Source organism: Chelon labrosus, assembly GCF_963514085.1.
Source record: "Chelon labrosus genome assembly, chromosome: 10".
Classification (NCBI taxonomy): Eukaryota; Metazoa; Chordata; class Actinopteri; order Mugiliformes; family Mugilidae; genus Chelon; species Chelon labrosus.
Window position 1 is genome coordinate 17,134,665 of NC_140360.1, and position 18,774 is coordinate 17,153,438.

The following is an 18,774-nucleotide window of genomic DNA, read 5'->3' on the forward strand; positions in this document are numbered from 1 at the left end:
TTATTTCAAGTGGACAAATGTGGATTTGGTAACGTCCACATCATGTTTAAAAAGCATATGTCGTATATGCCATGTACTTTTACTGGAAGCACATTTCACTGATCTCACTAAATCTCTAAATCACATTAATTTCACAACATTTAAAGGCCACCGGTTAATACTAGCTAAGCTAGGCTAGTTAGCTTTTAGCAGAAGTACTAGTCTCACACTTTTTTCATCATCATGATTTAAGTATAATCATGGATTATATGTATGTATAACACTGTATTATTTATGTAGTATAACAAGTATGTTCATACTAACATTTTAAGGGAATAAAAAGTGGCTAAGTTAACTTTAAAATGCAATGTAGCTTGGCTTTACCTTTAATTTATCCCACAATGGGGCATATTTTTTCCATTTTTACGTTAAGATAAAACGTTAAAGGAGCAATATTTATTCTGGCCATATTTTATTTACACAAAGACAACGGCCATTACTCAATTTTGACTTTAGTCAAAAATACTAAAATTCTGACTGTGTCTTTAAATAACCCGGAAGTAGAAAGCGCCACTCTAACGGATATTACTGAGAAACTGAGGTCAGAAGTTCTCTTTTACAGCCATCTTGGATATAGCGTCCCGAGTCGGTGAGTGTCTCTGTTGATAATCCAACATCATCCAGCCATTTTTCATATATTCCCGTCAGAACCGAAGGTTTAATGTGATTAATTAAAGTGTGGCCGTCAGGCTGGTACAGCTATTGTTTCTGTTCGAGTTCTCTGTTTAGCGATCTGTGTGTCGTTGTGTCACTGACTACCGGCTCAAAATGGGGGAGCATGATGTCTATCAGTTTGCTAGCAGACTGTCAGGGCCGCAGTCAAGTGTGTGACAAGAAAAGTGAGGTTGATTTTTGTGACAATTAACTGGTCACTTTAGAAGAGGTCGAATTAGATGAAAAGATTGTGTTGGACTTGGGTTTTAGCCGTTAGCTTCCCACTGTTGTGGCTGACAGAACCCGCTGGCTAACCGAAGCTAACTTTAGCTAAATGTTGCTTCAACACTGCTAAAGCATGGGCTCTGTCACCTGTTCAACCCCCTACACCAACTGAAAGTCGGTGTACTAACGTCAGTGATCAGTTGTATCTCATATCAGTCATCCTACATTTAGCTACCTTATCTTACCATCACCAGAGTGCTTGTGCTAACAATCAGTCTCTTCTTTATTTCCCTCACCAGCAACCATGCCTGGTGAAGCCACAGAAACGGTCCCTGTCACCGAGCAGGAGATGCAGCAGCCTCAAGTAGAGACTGGTTCGTATATTTTGTCTTCTGAAGAACTTGCATGCAGCACTGCACATTAGATAATGGGTCCTGGATCTCTGTGAGCTTGTGAATTTGACTTCAAATGAGTGATTCTGTGAGGTAATTAGTTGTGTAGATGAGTGATTTGATGACTGTCGAGTTCAGGGTGTTGACTCAGCTGGCAGCACACTGACTAAACGTAACAGGTGACAGTCACCTTTGACTGTTACGGCAGCCGTGATGTTGCCTGGATTAGTTGTAAAGAGTAATCCAGGACCCCTTTTCCATTTAAACAAACTCACAGTGGCGTGTGTTGACTTGCACTGACAACTGGATTTAACACACAATGCATGGGGTTTTGAGTGTGGTTTTCTGTGTGCACTGCAATGCCTTGAAAACCCACTGTGTAGCTTGGAAGTAACACTGTTGGCAGTGGCACAGATTATGTCTTCTATGTATATTTGTGTGGCTTTAATATTGAGCTGTAGCAATATTGTGTAAACCATAAATGTCACTGATAACATACTGTTAGGGAAATTAATGTCTTTTAATACAATAGTTGAAAGTTAGTTTGTTTAAAGTACTTTATTATTATTTTTTTAACTGGCAACAAAGATATTTAGACAGTGTGTATGGTGGCTGACTGCTATCCTTTGTTTTAGTGCCTTACCTGGATGAGGAAATCTTAATTTTCTTTCTAAATAATGAATCCCGCCGGAGTAAGAATTAAACACTATTTTCCAGTTTTTGTTTTCCTTTAAACATGGAGGTGTTTGCTCAGGGCTGTGTATGGTCTACTTGTATCTCATCTGATCAGATATCTAATATAATTTACTAGTTAGCTGTAATCCTCTAAAAGTGTATAAATACCCAGATAATACACATCTGTTGGTCTCATGCAACTACAGTGCAGTTGTTTTGCAAAGGTCTCAGTTTGTGTGTGTTTTAGTTTAGAAGAAACCTTAAATTTACACTGCTGATGTTTTGCATATTGCTGCAGTTATAACACTGAGGCTAAGCTCATTACTCTTTTACATCTGTCTTTTAGACAAACACTAAATTTCCCTTCAAAATGTGTTAACCTTAAATATATGGCTCTGACTGTTAACTTTCTTGCCCTCATGAAATCTGAAATAGTTTGACTCTACTTTTTTGATGGAAGACATAATTGCTAGCTGACAGCGGTTTACAACAGTTTAACTGTCTTTGCCAGTGAAATATATTAGTGTATTTGCAATTTGCTTAGTTAAACTGCAGCTTTTTGAATGCTTGCCAATCAAGGAAAATATGAGATTTGCATTTTACTTTATGTTTAGCCACATGGTTGGACAATGGTAAACAAATCATTAGTGGCTTTGTGCGTTTATTTGGGTTTTATAACACATTATCATCAAGGTGGGAAATCAAAAGAGAGAAGTTCTTGGCATTAGTATCTTATCCTACTGTTCATCCATAAGTAATTGACAAATTTTCAAAAGTGTTCTAAGGGACAAGCATGTTTTTTTTGGGCCTTTTAAGAAACAAGAGTTGGGTCATTATTACAGAGCTCTGTGCTAGTGCTATGTTTCATGCAGCTTTATTAATGCTGACTGTAATGTTCTCATCTTGCAATAAAAGGCCTTGAATTGGTTTTTAGTCAGGGCAGTCCTCTATCAAGATTCACAAGGGTAATCCTTGACATTGTTTGTATGCATGTGCTGGTATTTTGGACTTGAAGTGGTCTCCCCTCTGTCACACTTAGAAACTGCATGGAGTCTTGGACACGGGCACTTTTTTTCCCCCTTGGGTGTGTGCCCACCCCACCCTCAAAGTCACAAACCCATCAGTTTCTGTTCACGTGTGGGGCACATTTTTATTTCATCATGTGCTTTCATGAGGCTCCCATTACAGCCATTACTCTTCCTTCATCAGCTGCAGCAGCGGTGTTGAGTTGTTCTCCTCCCGCGACAGCTGTTCCTACAGTGAGCAAGACAGCCCCACTGGAGAATCCTCCAGAAACCTCTGATGCTCAAGAGATGGGCTCCGCAGAAGGAGCTAGCAGTGATCAACCAAATGGTGTAACTGCAACTCAAGCAATGTCCGAGCAAACAGAAGAGAGTGTGTTGAAGGCAACACCTGCCTCACAGCAAGAGGTGACTGCTGATGAGGCTCCCATTGCTTCCTCTGAGCTTCACAATCTTGAAGAAGCCACCAAAGAAGAAAAAGGTCCATCTGTTGCTGAAGAATCAACCAGCCAAGAGGTCAAGCAGATTTCTGCTGAAGAAAAGGCCTGTGGCGAAGAGCCAGCAGTAGAAAAAAACCTTGGAGAACCAACACCCTCTCTTTCTGAAGATGTTGGTGCAACCGATGAAGTTGGGAAGACAAGTGATGCACCGACGTCTGTGGTGGAAGGGTTAAAGAATCTTTGCCTGGACAAAGCGCAAGATAAAGTCTCTTCTGGTGATGGGAATGTCGACACGGCAACTCAGAATGAAAATCCTGACAAGAAAGAACCTGTTATAATTCTCTCCAAGGCCAGTCAGTCAAAGGGGACCGCTAAATGTGAGGCCCCACCTATTTCCAGCCGCCACCTGTCAGGTTGGTTTATCTTCTGTGAAAACAAAAGTGCGTTTCCCTCCCCACACGTTCATTTCTTGTGAATACATCAGGTTTTCCATCCAGTGCTCACACTATTTACTATGAGGGATGACTTGAGAGTGCCGCATCCAAGTATTTTTGTCACTATGAATTATGACTTGTTCGAAAGGAATTCGTCCCTGAAGTTTTGCTGTAAACATCACTTAGAGTGGTTATGCTCTTTATATTACCTACTGGCATACTGTAGATCCCACTGGCGCAGTAGATCACATCCAACTCATCAGTTAAAACGTTTCATTACAATGGATACAATTGTTTGGCTGGGATAAACTCCAATCTTTTTTTTAAGCAGTTTCCAAGTTCGTTTATTTTTCCTGATGTTGACATGTTTTTATGCTAGGTCTATGGTGTTTGTGTAGTATAGTGTTCAATGCATTGCAAGTATGGTTTTACTTTTTGACCTGCATCCTGACTAAATGTAGAATGAGGTTTTCTGTGTGGAAGTAGGAAAAGTATGTTCTGTGCATTTTGAGTGGCAATTTGCATCAAACTCTTAAAATTAGGGATGTGTGCTCTTTTCCTAACCGTAAGCAAGGAGATTGCGTTTTGGTTTGTCAGCATTTAACCTGCATGAGTAAGACGTCCATTGTCAGGTGAAAAGTTTTTAAAGAATCTTTTTCTATTCAGCTACACCTCCTGCCCCAGCTTCCTCCCAGCATCCTCAGGCAGCTTCAGGCCCTGCTAAGCCCAAAGGCAAAGATGCCAAGAGTGCACAGGGTTCTTCTGCCCCAAAGGCTGTCCCTGGCAGAAGGAAACGCTCCTCTATGTCTGCCTCTTCTGCCTCTCCAACCTCACCAAAATCTACTCCCTCTTCTACCCCGCTGTCACCTGTGCTTTCTCCCCTGGCTTCCTCACCTGGCAGCTCTTCTGCTAATCAGGCTAACCGTACCACCCCAAAAGTAGTTAAGGCTGGCAAACAAGGAAAAGCCAAAAAAGGAGAGGCATTTGTCCCTGCTCCTGTACAAGTGGAGTGCAAAGTCACTGAATCAAAAGAAAAAACAGCAGAGTTGAAGCAGACGGCAACAGTTGAAGTTGAGACAAAAACTCCAGCTACTTCAAAGCCTGCTGCAGCCCCAGCTGCTTTTAAAGTTACCTCCAAACCTGCTGTTGCAGCACCAGTTTCCTTTTCAGATACTATAGCTTGTAGCCCCCCCAAATCCGTTGAAGTTAGAGCAGCTTCTTCAAAAGCTGCTCCTTTTATTGCAGCTGCTGATGATGAGCTCCCTCCACTTATCCCACCTGAGAAGCATATTACAATACCCTTATCCGTACCCCCTTTTGAGAAAGACGCGGCAAAGCTTGGCACATCACCCTCTAAATCTAATCCTGATAGTACTAGGGCATCATCCAAACCCAAGACCAATAAGTCTGTTCCTGTTGAGGTTTCCAAAGCAGCAGCACCAATAAAATCTGCTTCTGTAGAAGCTCCTAAAGCTGCTAAACCAACCCAGGCCAAAACTGCCCCTCCTGAGGCTGCCAAGCCCGAGGCCAAGCCCAAAGCCGCCCCCGTGGAGGCTGCCAAGCCCAAAGCCGCCCCCGTGGAGGCTGCCAAGCCCGAGGCCAAGCCCAAAGCCGCCCCCGTGGAGGCTGCCAAGCCCGAGGCCAAAGCCAAAGCCGCCCCCGTGGAGGCTGCCAAGCCCGAGGCCAAAGCCAAAGCCGCCCCCGTGGAGGCTGCCAAAGCCGCCCCCGTGGAGGCTGCCAAGCCCGAGGCCAAGGCCAAAGCCGCCCCCGTGGAGGCTGCCAAGCCCGAGGCCAAGGCCAAAGCCGCCCCCGTGGAGGCTGCCAAGCCCGAGGCTAAGGCCAAAGCCGCCCCTGTTGAGGTTGCTAAGGCCAAAGCCGCCCCCGTGGAGGCTGCCAAGCCCGAGGCCAAGGCCAAAGCCGCCCCCGTGGAGGCTGCCAAGCCCGAGGCTAAGGCCAAAGCCGCCCCTGTTGAGGTTGCTAAGGCCAAAGCCGCCCCCGTGGAGGCTGCCAAGCCCGAGGCTAAAGCCAAAGCCGCCCCTGTTGAGGTTGCTAAGGCCAAAGCCGCCCCCGTGGAGGCTGCCAAGCCCGAGGCTAAGGCTAAAGCCGTCCCCATTGAGGTTGCTAAGGCCAAAGCTGCCCCTGTTGAGGTTGCCAAGCCCGAGGCTAAGGCCAAAGCCGCCCCCGTTGAGGTTGCTAAGGCTAAAGCTGCCCCCGTTGAGGTTGCTAAGGCCAATGCTGCCCCTGTTGAGGCTGCCAAGCCCGAGGTTAAGGCCAATGCTGCCAAGCCCGAGGTTAAGGCCAATGCTGCCAAGCCCGAGGTTAAGGCCAATGCTGCCAAGCCCGAGGCTAAGGCCAATGCTGCCAAGCCCGAGGCTAAGGCCAATGCTGCCCCCGTTGAGGCTGCCAAGCCCGAGGCTAAGGCCAAAGCCGCCCCCGTTGAGGCTGCCAAGCCCGAGGCTAAGGCCAAAGCCGCCCCCGTTGAGGCTGCCAAGCCCGAGGCTAAGGCCAAAGCCGCCCCCGTTGAGGCTGCCAAGCCCGAGGTTAAGGCCAAAGCCGCCCCCGTTGAGGCTGCCAAGCCCGAGGTTAAGTCTGTCCCTAACAAAGCTCCTAAACAAGTTGAAGAAGCCAAAGCTGCACCTTCTAAGGTTGCCAAACCAGATGTAGAGGTGAAGTCTGCCCCTGTTGAAGTTGCCAAGCCAGCCTATGTGAAGGGTGCCAAGCCAGTTACTGAGGCCAAATTGGTTGAGGTTAATGCAGTTCCTGCTGAGGTTGCTAAGGCTACCAAACCAGATGCTAAGCCTTCATCTGCTTCTGTGAAACCTGCTCCAGTTGAGCCTGCTGCTCCTCGTAAACTCACTTTTGCTGAGGCTGTTGCAAAACCTGCCCCTGTTAAACCTGAAGTAATCGATACAACTCCTTCTGAACCCGTATCCTCACCTAAACCTGCCCCTACATCTGCTAAAACCCCAGCCAAGGTGGAGCCCGTGATCAAGAACGACAATGGTATTTCCTCCTTTCTCTCTCCTTTTGTGCCATCTGTTTTTCCAACTGTCACTGCCTTCTGGGAATTGCTCAGATCCTCAGATATGCCTCTCTCTTACATCCTATCTCGCGAGGTATACATTAGCTTTCCTTTAAGTTGTGTATCGATAAATGCTATCTAGTTGTGGGCATGACTCTTGGTTTTTGGAAGCAATTCAGTTGAATACTGTCAAATTGGACAGTCTAAATGGTGTCTGTCAGTTTTTATTTAGTGAAGAGGAGTTGTCTGTTTGGTTAACATGGCTTTGGGTAGGAAGGACTTATGTTCTCAACATACATACTGTTTTGAAATTTTCTGTTAACTTTCAGGTGTATATGTGTGTAATTGTTGGCACATAGTGACTAAATTTTGGTGGTACTTATAGGATCCGGCACTGAGTCAGACAGCGATGACTCAGTCCCTGAGCTGGAGGAACAGGACTCTGCACAGACAACACAGCAAGCTCAGGTGAGGTGTCAGTCTGGTTTTGAATATTGTTTTAACCTGCATGCCTTTATAAAAGATAAAATTTTGAGCAGACGGTGTTGCTCTTGACTCTTCAATGATGTTTCACATACTTTCGTTCTTCTGAGCCTACTGAAGCCAGCCTTTCTGTCCTGAGAAGAGATGTGAATCGCAGTCAACCCTACCTAATCCTTGCTTCTACATTTAGTTGTTCACATAAAATTAATAATCAATTTACATTTTACTTCCTGTAGCTTGCAGCCGCTGCTGAGATAGATGAGGAGCCTGTCAGCAAAGCCAAACAGAGCCGCAGTGAAAAGAAGGCACGAAAGGTAAAGATCCCTGCTCACCCTGTCACTGAAACGTAAACTGTGGCTTTCTGTATCAACTGGCCAAATCTAGCCACATTTCTAAATTTTCTTCCTTTTCTTGCAGGCAATGTCAAAGCTTGGTCTCAGGCAGGTAACAGGGGTCACCAGAGTCACCATTCGCAAGTCAAAGAACATCTTGTTTGTTATAACCAAACCAGACGTCTACAAGAGCCCTGCATCAGACACATACATCGTCTTCGGCGAGGCCAAGGTAACCAGCCTCCTTTAGTGTTTGGTCATGTAGAGCGTATGCTTCACAGATTCACCTAATAGCGTGACGTTGATGGATAGATACACCAGTTTCTCATTTTACCTGCTTTCCGTTCCCCAGATTGAGGATCTTTCCCAGCAAGCCCAGCTGGCTGCCGCAGAAAAATTCAAGGTACAGGGAGAAGCCGTATCAAACATCCAGGAAAACACACAGACGCCAACAGTACAGGAGGAGAGCGAAGAAGAAGAGGTAAGACTTCATTAGTGTGATGGACATCAAAATAGGCTAACTTTGTTACATCGTATAAGTTCATAACAAATCTTTGTTTTGATTATTCTAGGTTGATGAGACCGGAGTTGAGGTCAAGGACATTGAACTCGTCATGTCACAAGCAAATGTGTCGCGGGCGAAGGCTGTACGCGCCCTGAAAAACAACAACAACGACATTGTCAATGCTATTATGGTAAGATTTTAAATCCTTTGCACAAATCCTGTGAACGGAGACATTTTAAATGGTTTTCTTTTCATGCATATGAGAACTCTTCAGTGATGATTAACACAGTGACTTTCGTTCTTCTGAGTCTACTGAAGTTAACATTTCTGTCCTGAGAAGAGAGAGGTTGTTTTTGTTTTTTTAAACTCAGGAAAGCATTTATTCAAACTTCTGCTAACTTCAGCTGTTTTTGTGCTTTGCAGGAATTGACGATGTAATGGGACCCTGTCAACGAGGAGTTGAAGAAAGGTTGCTGATTTAAGCTCATTTATACAATTTATACCCAAGATGGAAATAAAGTTGTGGCTTGATGAAATGAATTTTTGATTTTTTTGCTCTTCTTTGGGGAAGAGGTGAGGGGAGGGGTTGCTGTTTTGTTTTCAGGACTGATTATTAGCCTGGTCACTGCAGGGATGGACTGATCAAGCAAATATTATTTTATTATTGTTAAAGTCCTCAGATTCTTACCACAACATAGATTTGACCTTGACTTAAGAGGACAGGGCTAACCACTCGGCCACCATCAACGCCTCAGTGTGTTTTGTTTTCAAATTTGTTTTGCAGTGGAAGTATGTCGATTTAAAAATGTATGTGGATGACAAGGCTGCTGGTTCATTCTGTTCAACTCACTGAGCAGGAGTGAGACTAAATGTCTTAATCAGTTTCTGGTCCAAACTTTTCAAAACTATCTGGAGTGAAGTGGGGATCATCTTAATTTGCATGCTTTGTAAGACTGAAGCAGGAGCATTGTACTGGAAAAAATAATAAAACGGCTACATCCGAGGAGTCTTGATGATTAATGGGTATGAATGAAATGATATCTTTGTTTTTTGGAGTTAAAACATAATCGAAACCATCAGAAGTTGGAGGAGAAATGCCTTGTACTACAAATGGCTTGACTGGAGGAGACGAGGGATATCCAACAAGAGACATAGTATTTTTCAACAAAGATGTTAAAAATAAGTTAATGAGGAATTGAAACAAACTCAACAAAGTGCAGCTGTCTCAACAGTAGAGAGCCTACTAACGAGATGCATTTAGCACTTAAATGGTTGTTGAAGTTTTATTTCTCCAAAATAAAAAAAATAAATAAATAAAGGTGCAAGGAATGAATCTTAATATAGTCCGTGTTGTAATATCTACTGGTCATTTCAACATTTTGGGGGATTTTGTCTAGATGTGGAAGCAGACGGTAAGTATTCAGACATATTTGATTTTTATTTATTTGGATAATGTGCCAACTGGGCTCATAAAGCAGGATAGATGCTATACATACCATATGTATATACACTGCCGGGCTAAAAAAAAAAAATGGCCACAGAAGAAAAAGGTCACACTCTAATATTTCGTTGGACCACCTTTAGCTTTGATTACAGCACACATTCTCTTTGGCATTGTTTCAATAAGCTTCCGCAATGTCACCAGATTTATTTCCATCCAGTGTTGCATTCATTTTTCACCAAGATCTTGTTTTGGTGATGGGAGAGTCTGACCACTGCACAAAGCCTTCTCCAGCACATCCCAAAGATTCTCAATGGGGTTAAGGTCTGGACTCTGTGGTGGCCGATCCATGTGTGAAAATTATGTCTCATGCTCCCTGAACCACTCTTTCACAATTTGAGCCCCATGAATCCTGGCATTGTCATCTTGGAATACACTCCTGATCAAAATTTTAAGACCAGTTGAAAAATTGCAAGAATTTACATTTTGCACTGTTGGATCTTAAGAAGGTTCTAAGTAAGTAGTACTTCAAAATGCAAAAAGAAGAAATGGGAGTGAGACAAGAAAAAAATTTGAGTAAGCAATTTATTGCAAACAACCATTAAACTGAAATAGGCTGTTCATCAGCTGATCAAAAGTTTAAGACCACATCTCAAAAAAACCCAAACATCCCCTAAAACAGAAATAAAATTTTCAAAAAAGGACTCAGTAATGAGTAGCTGCACCATTCGTGTTAATCACCTCATAAATTTGTGTCGGCATCATGCTTGGTGCTAGTGTTTCCAGGAGGCTCGTGGGAATGTTGCTCCATGTGGTGAAGATGGCTTCACGGAGGGCATCCACTGTCTGGGACTGGTGTCCATTTTTGTTACCTTCCCTTGCCATCCAACCCCAAGTGTTCTCAATTGGATTTAGATCAGGGGAACATGCAGGATGGTTCAAAAGAGTGATGTTATTTCTCTGGAAGAAGTCCTTTGTCAGGCGGGCATTGTGAACTGCAGCGTTGTCCTGTTGAAAAACCCAGTCATTACCACACAGACGATGGCCTTCAGTCATGAGGGATGCCCCCTGCAACATCTCCACATAGCCAGCTGCCGTTTGACGCCTCTGCACAACCTGAAGCTCCATTGTTCCATTGAAGGACAAAGACCCCAGATCATGATGGCACCCCCTCCACTGTGCCGTGTAGAAAACATCTCAGGTGGGATCTCCTTGTCATGCCAGTAACGTTGGAAGCCATCAGGACCGTCAAGGTTAAGTTTTTCTCATCAGAGAATAAAACTTTCTCCCACCTTTCAATGTCCCATGTTTGGTGCTCTCGTGCAAACTCCAAATGGGCAATTTTGTGCCGCTGAAGGAGACGAGGTCTTTGAAGACGTTTTTTGTTCTTAAAACCCTTCTCTCGCAGATGCCGTCTAATGGTTATGGGACTGCAGTTGGCACCAGTGACAAGCTTAATCTGGGCCAAGGATCGTCCCGTTCCTTGACGGACAGCCAGCTGGATCCTCCGGCTCAGGGCCGGTGAAATTTTTTTGGGTCTACCACTTGACTTTTTTTTCCATAACCCTCAGGATCTTTTAAGAAGTTTAAAATGACTGTCTTACTGCGTCCAACCTCAGCAGCAATGGCACGCTGCGAGAGGCCTTGCTGATGCAGCTCAACAATCCGACCGCGTTCAAAGAGAGAAAGCTTTTTTGCCTTTGCCATCAGGAGATCATGACAGTGTGCGTACCTGACAGAAAATGACACTGAATCCACATTTTTGCGAAGATTTGGGCTTTTAAAGGCTGCGGTCTTAAACTTTTGATCAACTGATGAACAGCCTATTTCAGTTTAATGGTTGTTTGCAATAAATTGCTTACTCAAATTTTTTTCTTGTCTCACTCCCATTTCTTCTTTTTGCATTTTGAAGCACTATTTAGAACCTTCTTAAGATCCAACAGTGCAAAATGTAAATTCTTGCAATTTTTCAGCTGGTCTTAAAATTTTGATCAGGAGTGTATGCCTGTACCACCAGGGAAGAAAAAAACTCCATTGATGAAATAACCTGGTCATTCAGTATATTCAGGTAGTCAGCTGACCTCAGTCTTTGGTCACATAATGTTGCTGAACCTAGACCTGAGCAACTGCAGCAACCCCAGATCATAGCACTGCCTCCACAGGCTTGTACAGTAGACACTAGGCATGATGGGTGCATCACTTCATCTGCCTCTCTTCTTACCCTGATGCGATGGTTCCCCACTATCCTTCCAGTTTTTAATAATGCGTTGGACAGTTCTTAACCCAATTTTAGTAGCTTCTACAATCTCCTTAGATGTTTTCTCTGCTTGATGCATGCCAATGACTTGACCCTTCTCAAACAGACTAACATCTTTTCCATGACCACAGGATGTGTCTTTACACATGGTTGTTTAAGAAATGAGAAGCTACTCATTGCATCAGTTGGGGTTAAATAACTTGTTGCCAGCTGAAAGATAATCACCCATGCAGTAATTATCCTATAGCAGGCTCGTACCTATTTGCTTAGTTTAATCCAGGTGGCGACTTTTTTTTTTTTTGGCCAGGCAGTGTATATATACACACACACAACTAGCAGAGAGTAAAAAGCAAATGGTTTCTAACAACCACTGAATGGACTGGAATTGTTTGGAAATTTACGCTTATGGACAATAGACATTTTCCCTGAGAGTATACGAGTAAAAAGTGTGAAAATGCTGGATAAACTGGAATAGTGTAACCCAACTTGCAAAGCTAAAACAAAGGCAACTGGACTTGTTGAGTTCTGTTGAAGACATTTAACCACTCACCCAAGTCAGTATTTATTTATCTTTTTTTGGGTGTTGGGTTTTGGGGGGTTATTCATTCATTTGTATTCAGTTCTTGCACGTCTGACAGTGCTGTGTGCGATGGAGATGTCAATTTCCCTGTGGGAACCTCCCAAAGGGATCAATAAAGTTATCTATCTATCTATATATCTATCTATCTAATTAGATAGATAGATTAATCATAGATTAATCATGTGCAATGACTGATTAATTATAGGTTCTGGGGGGCCAGGTGAAGTGCAAACTAGCGATAAGTAGATGTGGAGATGCGCTACAGGGCCCTCATATGTTTAGGGGGATTTATGGTGGAAAATATACCAAAAGATAGTCGTTTGGGGGCTTCTTTGTCATGTTTTTTTTTTTTTTTTTATCTCACAGGGCCCCAATACATTTGATTGGTTTGGTTGTCCTGACTTATTAGTGGTGTTTAGATTAGTGTTTTTTTGTTTTTTGTTTTTAGAATTTCTCTCTTTTGAACATGTCAGGTTATCTAGAGACTTTCTGACCTTATTAGTGTCAGTAATCGAGGGACAATAGGTTGATCCCATTCCTGTATGCAGAAGAAGTCACTTTGGATAAGTGGTGAAATGTCTTCAAGAAGAGTCAAATAAGACCAGTTGCCTTTAATATATACACACATCATCATCATCCATGGATTTTTTTTTTCATCCATTAGTGCCATGTAGATGTATCCTGGTCCAGCAGCATGCTCTATAAACTGTTAGTATTGGACTAGATTAGGTTTTCATGCTGGGTGGCACGGAGACCGTAGCTAATCTTATTACATCTGCTGGAGTCCGGGACCATACGCTGCCTCCCTCACATCACCGGCAGCTGTGGCTGAAAGCTCTAGAAACGTCTGGTTGCGTCAGTTCTGCCATTCTCACACCGGGATACGCAAGCAAATCTGGAGTAGAGTCCGCACAGGCTACAGGCGTTTGCATTGGCTGTGTGTGTGTGTGCGCGAGTGTGTGGGCAGCCTTCCTTCTGTTTTTTCGCAGCCATTAGTATTCTTTTTACAAGACTGTTTAACCTGCGATATAGAAGCTCACTTCACGCCGAGACATGTAAGTTGTGGGGAGTTAACGCGAGGACACAGCGGAGGGAAAGTGCGGTAGCGCAGCCTGCTTTAGCTAGCTAGCTAGCTAGCGTTGACAACATGCTTTTAGCCAAGGCGGGAGGTTGGCCTTGCCTCGTTGAACTGCGAATAGCGCTAACTCGATCCCTTACACGCCGGGAAAAGACCACACTGCACCGTCACCGTGATTATAGCGGGCCCGGTTGCCCCGCAGTATCTAAAAAATAGTGTGCTACTGCTAGCTATAGCATGGGTCAGGTGCACCGCATGGCTTGTAGCGTTGTTAGCCTGGCTAGCAGTGTTCATTGAACTGTTAGCATTAGATTAGCATCGGATCTGTGGAGAAGGATCGCAGTATTGTAAATAAAAAATCTGTGCGTGTTAGTAAGTAAAAACTATTAGTCGTTAGCTGGAGTCATAAAGGTGGGGAGAGCAACGTCTAACACGAGTTAAACTTAGCGGTAGCTTCCATACAATGCAGTGATGATTTGTAAGAGGATTTGGCTAATGAAAGCTTCAGAGCCAAGTGACAATAAACATGCTGGTAGCTTGCATGATTTATATTTTTATTTTACTTCATCAATTAACCTAAATGTATATGTGCTCTAAACCTAGTTTGTAATAATGAGTGAACAGTCACCTCCATGTTCATCCCTTATTTAGTCAGATCTTGCCATTCTAGTGGACCACACCAAGTCATCATCCCTGTTTTATAGCATTACTCCATTACAGGCCTTTAGTGAATTATATTTATTACTTGTAGGAAATTTCGAGCTAGGCCCTTCTAAAATATCACATGAACTAGGCTTGCCACGCTTTAGTGCGCACAGATGTTTCACTTTTAATACTCTTGATACTGGAGCACACTGTGTAACTTGATGCTGAGTAGGAACCTGATACAAAGGCTTTTTTGATGGCAAGCTGTTGCACCTGCAAGCTGACCAACTGTCACCAGCACTGGAACTTTGTATTATGTGTTGTTTTTATATAAACGTACATGATCTCTATGTTTTTTTTTGTTTTTTTTTTTACAACAGTGTGATCTGTTTTATGGTATCGAGTGCTGAGTTATAACTTCCCATTCTCTGTTTCTTCGCAGGCATCCAGCAACTGCCAAGTGGTACGACAGGAGGGACTCTGTTTTTATAGAGTTCTATGTAGCAGACAGCAAAGATGTTAAAGTCAGTTTTGACAAAACAAAGTTTGGTTTCAGGTAGGCATTCTTCGTGTTGACTCATAATAAACACATCATGCTGTATTTAACTCTTAATACCTTGTCACACATGTTGTTGGCTCCTGTCTGGCTATATATTTTTGATGTGTGAATTAAAAGCAATGTTTTCCTCCACAGCTGTCTTGGAGGAACTGACAGTGTCAAGCATGAGAACGAAATAGATCTTTTTGAAGCTATCGACGAGAATGTAAGTTGTACTGACAGTATTGGAAACAAAGGTTCTGATTGCATTTTACAAAATACAGACCAGGTGTGACCATATATTTCTGTGTTTTCTTTCCACTTTGACGCAGGAATCCAAACACAAACGAACAGATCGCTCAGTGTTGTGCTATCTACGAAAAGCACAGCCGGGGAAGGCGTGGCCGAGGCTAACGAAAGAGAAGGCTAAGGTGAGTCGTGTATATACACACAAACACATTTATTACATTTAAAGGACGATGTCCATCCTAACGTTGAAATGTTTATACTATGATGAATCAAGTTCCTTTTATTAAAAATGCTCATCTTTGTTTTAAAAGCTGAGTTGGCTCAGTGTCGACTTCAACAACTGGAAAGACTGGGAGGATGACTCAGACGAGGAGATGGGCAACTTCGATCAATTCTCAGATGTAAGCGCTTTGATTAGTGTTGATTAATTAATTCATGAATACTTTGACATTACTACTTTAAAACAAACCTAAGAACTTTTGAAGGTGATACGAAGATTTAATACAATCAAAGTCTCAAACTGACTCGCTTAAATAAAAAAATTAAAAAACAGAGGTGGGGCTGCTTTGTTGCAGAGAAGTTGGGCCGTGTCCCAGGTTCATGTTCGACCTGAAACTTTGTTTCCCCTCTGTTTTGTCTCCACTGTTGTCAAAGGAAAAAAACATTGCTGGCAGGGTGGGTTACCTCAAGACTGTATAAAAGAAATGGGTTTAACTGCAGGGACTGACAAGTTTCTGACTTGAGCTTGTGGTAACGATGTTGGAAGTTGTGTACACAAAATGCGTATCGTTTTCAAGTGGTAACGTCAACCTTAATTCTTGAGTACATCACTGCTAGGCAACTGTTGGATGTTAAGTAAGCAAGTAATCGTGCAATTTAATGTAGAAAAGAAGACGTAATCTAAGGATGAGGCTGCTGCTAATATCAACATTTTCCCCAGAAATATTGGGAAATTTCCAAGAAGACTTTACTTATGAATTACAGTATCTTAATTTATTACCTCTGCCATTCCTGAAAACGCAGAAAAGCAAGTATGTGAACTCAAACCTCATTGAAAATTTCCACTTACGACGATGTTAATACCAAGACGTTTAATCTTGTAGAGAAATTCAACTTCAGTTGTCACATTGACAGATAGTGGGAACTGCCCCACGTCTCTTGAATTAGCAGCATTGATATCCTTTTAAATTAAATAACACTGAGTTGTTGTTTTTTTTTTTTTTTTTTAAATCTTACAGATGATGAACAACATGGGAGGTGAAGAGGACCTACCCGATCTAGATGGTGCAGACGATGTAAGAATTAGTTTCACTTCATTTCGATGAATTAAACTTGTATTCATCACTGAAAGCTAATTTTAATCTGTCGGTACAGGTTAAGGGTGTAACGTTGTTGCCTTGAACACAGATAACGGTTTTCTTTTTTTATGGCTTTCCTTTTTTAGGATGAATCTGCAGATAGTGATGATGAGAGTAAGTATTTATGAGAATGTGTACAAACTGCAGCTGCAGCCGCAGATAGAGTGTTTCATGTTATTTATGTTTTTCTTTCAGAAATGCCAGATTTGGAGTAGAAGACTGTAAGACTCTGGAAAGAAAATGGAAGAACAGAGGGCAAGAGGAATCTTAACAAATGTATATCTTGAAACTGAAGGCAGTGATAAACAACTGTACATACGAGTCAGTAGCCATATTTAAATCCATAGCCTCAGCTCCAAACTCTTGACCAATCAGTCCACTGAAGGTTGATATGCATGGTATTGTACAGAGCAGCTATCTCCACTTCCATTTGCTGTACTGCACCTTTTGGGTATCTTGTTTTACTGTTAAATATTACAACTAAGCACATCTTATTTGTTGGAAAAACTGTATAGTTGTCCTCAACTGAGCAATACGTGGTAAGAGACAATTTCTTTTCAAACGGATTGTGGTTTCAAAATAATTAGGCCCACTCATTCCCAATGTTGTGGTTTTAAGTTAGTCGAACAGTGTAGTTTATCTCATGAATTAAGAAAGTGATTAGATGCATTTACTGATTGGGTTCCTCTAAAGCCTTCCATGTGCTGTGAATTAGATATCCAGGAAGCCAGTCTTTGTTTCCGTAGCTTAACCTTCCAGCTTACATGTTTCCCTTTACTTCTCGTTTAATGTTTGTAAAATTTGGAACACTCATTGCTGAAATATTTGCATCTTCCCAGCGATCAACTGATGTACTTTGTTAATCTGACATGAATTCCACTTATTTCTCTCCTCACACCCACCTAACATGCACACTCATGTTAGACTGCAGAAGCAAGGTGACATGTTTTGCAGCCGATTAAGAGGCTTGAAGTTCAGTTTGGGCCTCAGCATCGTGTGGTTTGTTACTCTCCTCCAGGTTCTTTCCGTTTGTTGATCTAGAGCCTCCCTCGTTGGCGAGGGAGCGTCGGGACGATACGGCGACGTGTAATGACCAAATTATATTTGCACTGTCAATAAAATGTAAGGGGAGACAAGTAATATTCAACTACAGTGGAAATTCTTTTTTTATTGTCTACATCTTTCTAATAAACTGTTTAAGAATCATTTGAAATGTTTTTTTTTTTTGTTTTTTTTTAAATTACATAAAATGTTAATTCTTCTCTAGATGGAGGGTCAGAGTGGGTGAGTTGTAACTCACCACGGACCACTGGAAAGAGTTGGACAGAACACGGGTGTTTGTAATCTCGTTACGGATGTAGAATAACTCCTGGTTAGTGTAACAGTAAAGCTATGTAGTTATTTAAGTATAACGCATATCACTACAATAGCTGGTGAATTTATCATGTTAAGTTTCTGTTGACAATGACATTTCTGGTTCAAGGAGGTGCTGTGCTGGGTTTTAACTTAGTGAGGTGATATATTTATTTTAAACAACAGAAACACGTAAGCTGCTGCTAATTATGGAAATGTCAAAAATAGTATTAGGCATCTTGGTAACAGACTCGTGACAGTTACAGATAAACTGCACTACTTTGCATTACATTATACAGGTGAACTAAAATGGCCACCGGGTGTATTAACATATTTAAACTACTGGAAAGAAAGCTACAGCAGCCTGCAGCTCTGCTATTGTGACAGTTAAGTCTCAACCTTGTTATATTTCACGTCTTAAAGAGACCTTTAAAGAACACCAGGAGCAGCTAACATGGTATATTTACGGATCAAATGATCTTGAGGCACGCGTTTAATTGAGGCAATCTTCCTTAAAATGGAGTATTGGTGCTTGAGGACAATTTGTGCCAGCGTTCACGCATGGATGTGTCTGCGCTAGGACCCAGACGCCTTCGGGCTCCTCGGCCCAGTGTATTTGCATACTTCCTCTTCGGGCCTGATTTCCTCACTGACTCATTTACGAGAAGGCGACGCTAATATGCAACACTAGTTTCCTGTTGTCACCAGAAAGCATATTAAATTAAAAGCGTAGATTACGTAGTCGTTGCGTACGTTAATAATAATAATCTGACAAAAAAAAAAAAAAACACTTATTATTACGTATTAGTAATAATAATGTAATTGCAATTATAGAAACCAACTTTACTTAATAGTTTAAGTGCTCTTTAAAGGTAATTATTATTTGTATAGAACATGTTATTAAGTATTATTAAATAAAGAATAGTTTGTGTTTATCGCTGTGAAGAAATATTACTATAACATTATTATTATAATTTTTCACTTTATGTTATTTTTGTTTCTTTCTTTCTTGAAGTAATTGTACCGGATGTGTGTGTGTGCTTATTGTTGGG

At 42.2% G+C, this 18,774-nt stretch overlaps 3 protein-coding genes across 3 annotated transcripts; all 3 read left to right on the plus strand.

The window, feature by feature from the left end:
- Positions 1 to 548: 548 nt before the first annotated feature.
- On the plus strand, positions 549 to 8,763 carry LOC311494717 (nascent polypeptide-associated complex subunit alpha). Its single transcript, XM_084553906.1, has 8 exons — positions 549 to 628; positions 1,218 to 1,292; positions 7,289 to 7,371; positions 7,623 to 7,700; positions 7,804 to 7,950; positions 8,071 to 8,199; positions 8,291 to 8,413; positions 8,647 to 8,763. Exons 2-8 carry the CDS (start codon positions 1,223 to 1,225, stop codon positions 8,659 to 8,661), a joined length of 645 nt encoding a protein of 214 aa, XP_084410032.1. The 5' UTR covers positions 549 to 628; positions 1,218 to 1,222; the 3' UTR covers positions 8,662 to 8,763.
- Positions 3,868 to 7,282, plus strand: LOC311494716 (uncharacterized protein). Its single transcript, XM_084553905.1, has one exon. The coding sequence runs from the start codon at positions 4,685 to 4,687 to the stop codon at positions 7,043 to 7,045; it is 2,361 nt and encodes a 786-aa protein (XP_084410031.1). The 5' UTR covers positions 3,868 to 4,684; the 3' UTR covers positions 7,046 to 7,282.
- Positions 8,764 to 13,128: 4,365 nt separating the features above from the next.
- Positions 13,129 to 17,576, plus strand: LOC311493889 (prostaglandin E synthase 3-like). Its single transcript, XM_084552697.1, has 8 exons — positions 13,129 to 13,556; positions 14,667 to 14,780; positions 14,919 to 14,988; positions 15,095 to 15,193; positions 15,323 to 15,412; positions 16,250 to 16,306; positions 16,456 to 16,483; positions 16,565 to 17,576. Coding segments are annotated over exons 1-8 (480 nt in total). The 5' UTR covers positions 13,129 to 13,554; the 3' UTR covers positions 16,585 to 17,576.
- The last annotated feature ends 1,198 nt before the right edge of the window (positions 17,577 to 18,774 follow it).

Coding starts and splice junctions, on each gene's coding strand:
- LOC311494717 (XM_084553906.1), top strand. CDS start 1,223: ATGCCTGGTGAAGCCACAGAAACGGTCCCTGTCACCGAGCAGGAGATG. Junction 1,293..7,288: donor GCAGCCTCAAGTAGAGACTG/GTTCGTATATTT, acceptor TGGTACTTATAG/GATCCGGCACTGAGTCAGAC. Junction 7,372..7,622: donor AGACAACACAGCAAGCTCAG/GTGAGGTGTCAG, acceptor TACTTCCTGTAG/CTTGCAGCCGCTGCTGAGAT.
- LOC311494716 (XM_084553905.1), top strand. CDS start 4,685: ATGTCTGCCTCTTCTGCCTCTCCAACCTCACCAAAATCTACTCCCTCT.
- LOC311493889 (XM_084552697.1), top strand. Junction 14,781..14,918: donor AAAACAAAGTTTGGTTTCAG/GTAGGCATTCTT, acceptor TTTCCTCCACAG/CTGTCTTGGAGGAACTGACA. Junction 15,194..15,322: donor TAACGAAAGAGAAGGCTAAG/GTGAGTCGTGTA, acceptor TTGTTTTAAAAG/CTGAGTTGGCTCAGTGTCGA.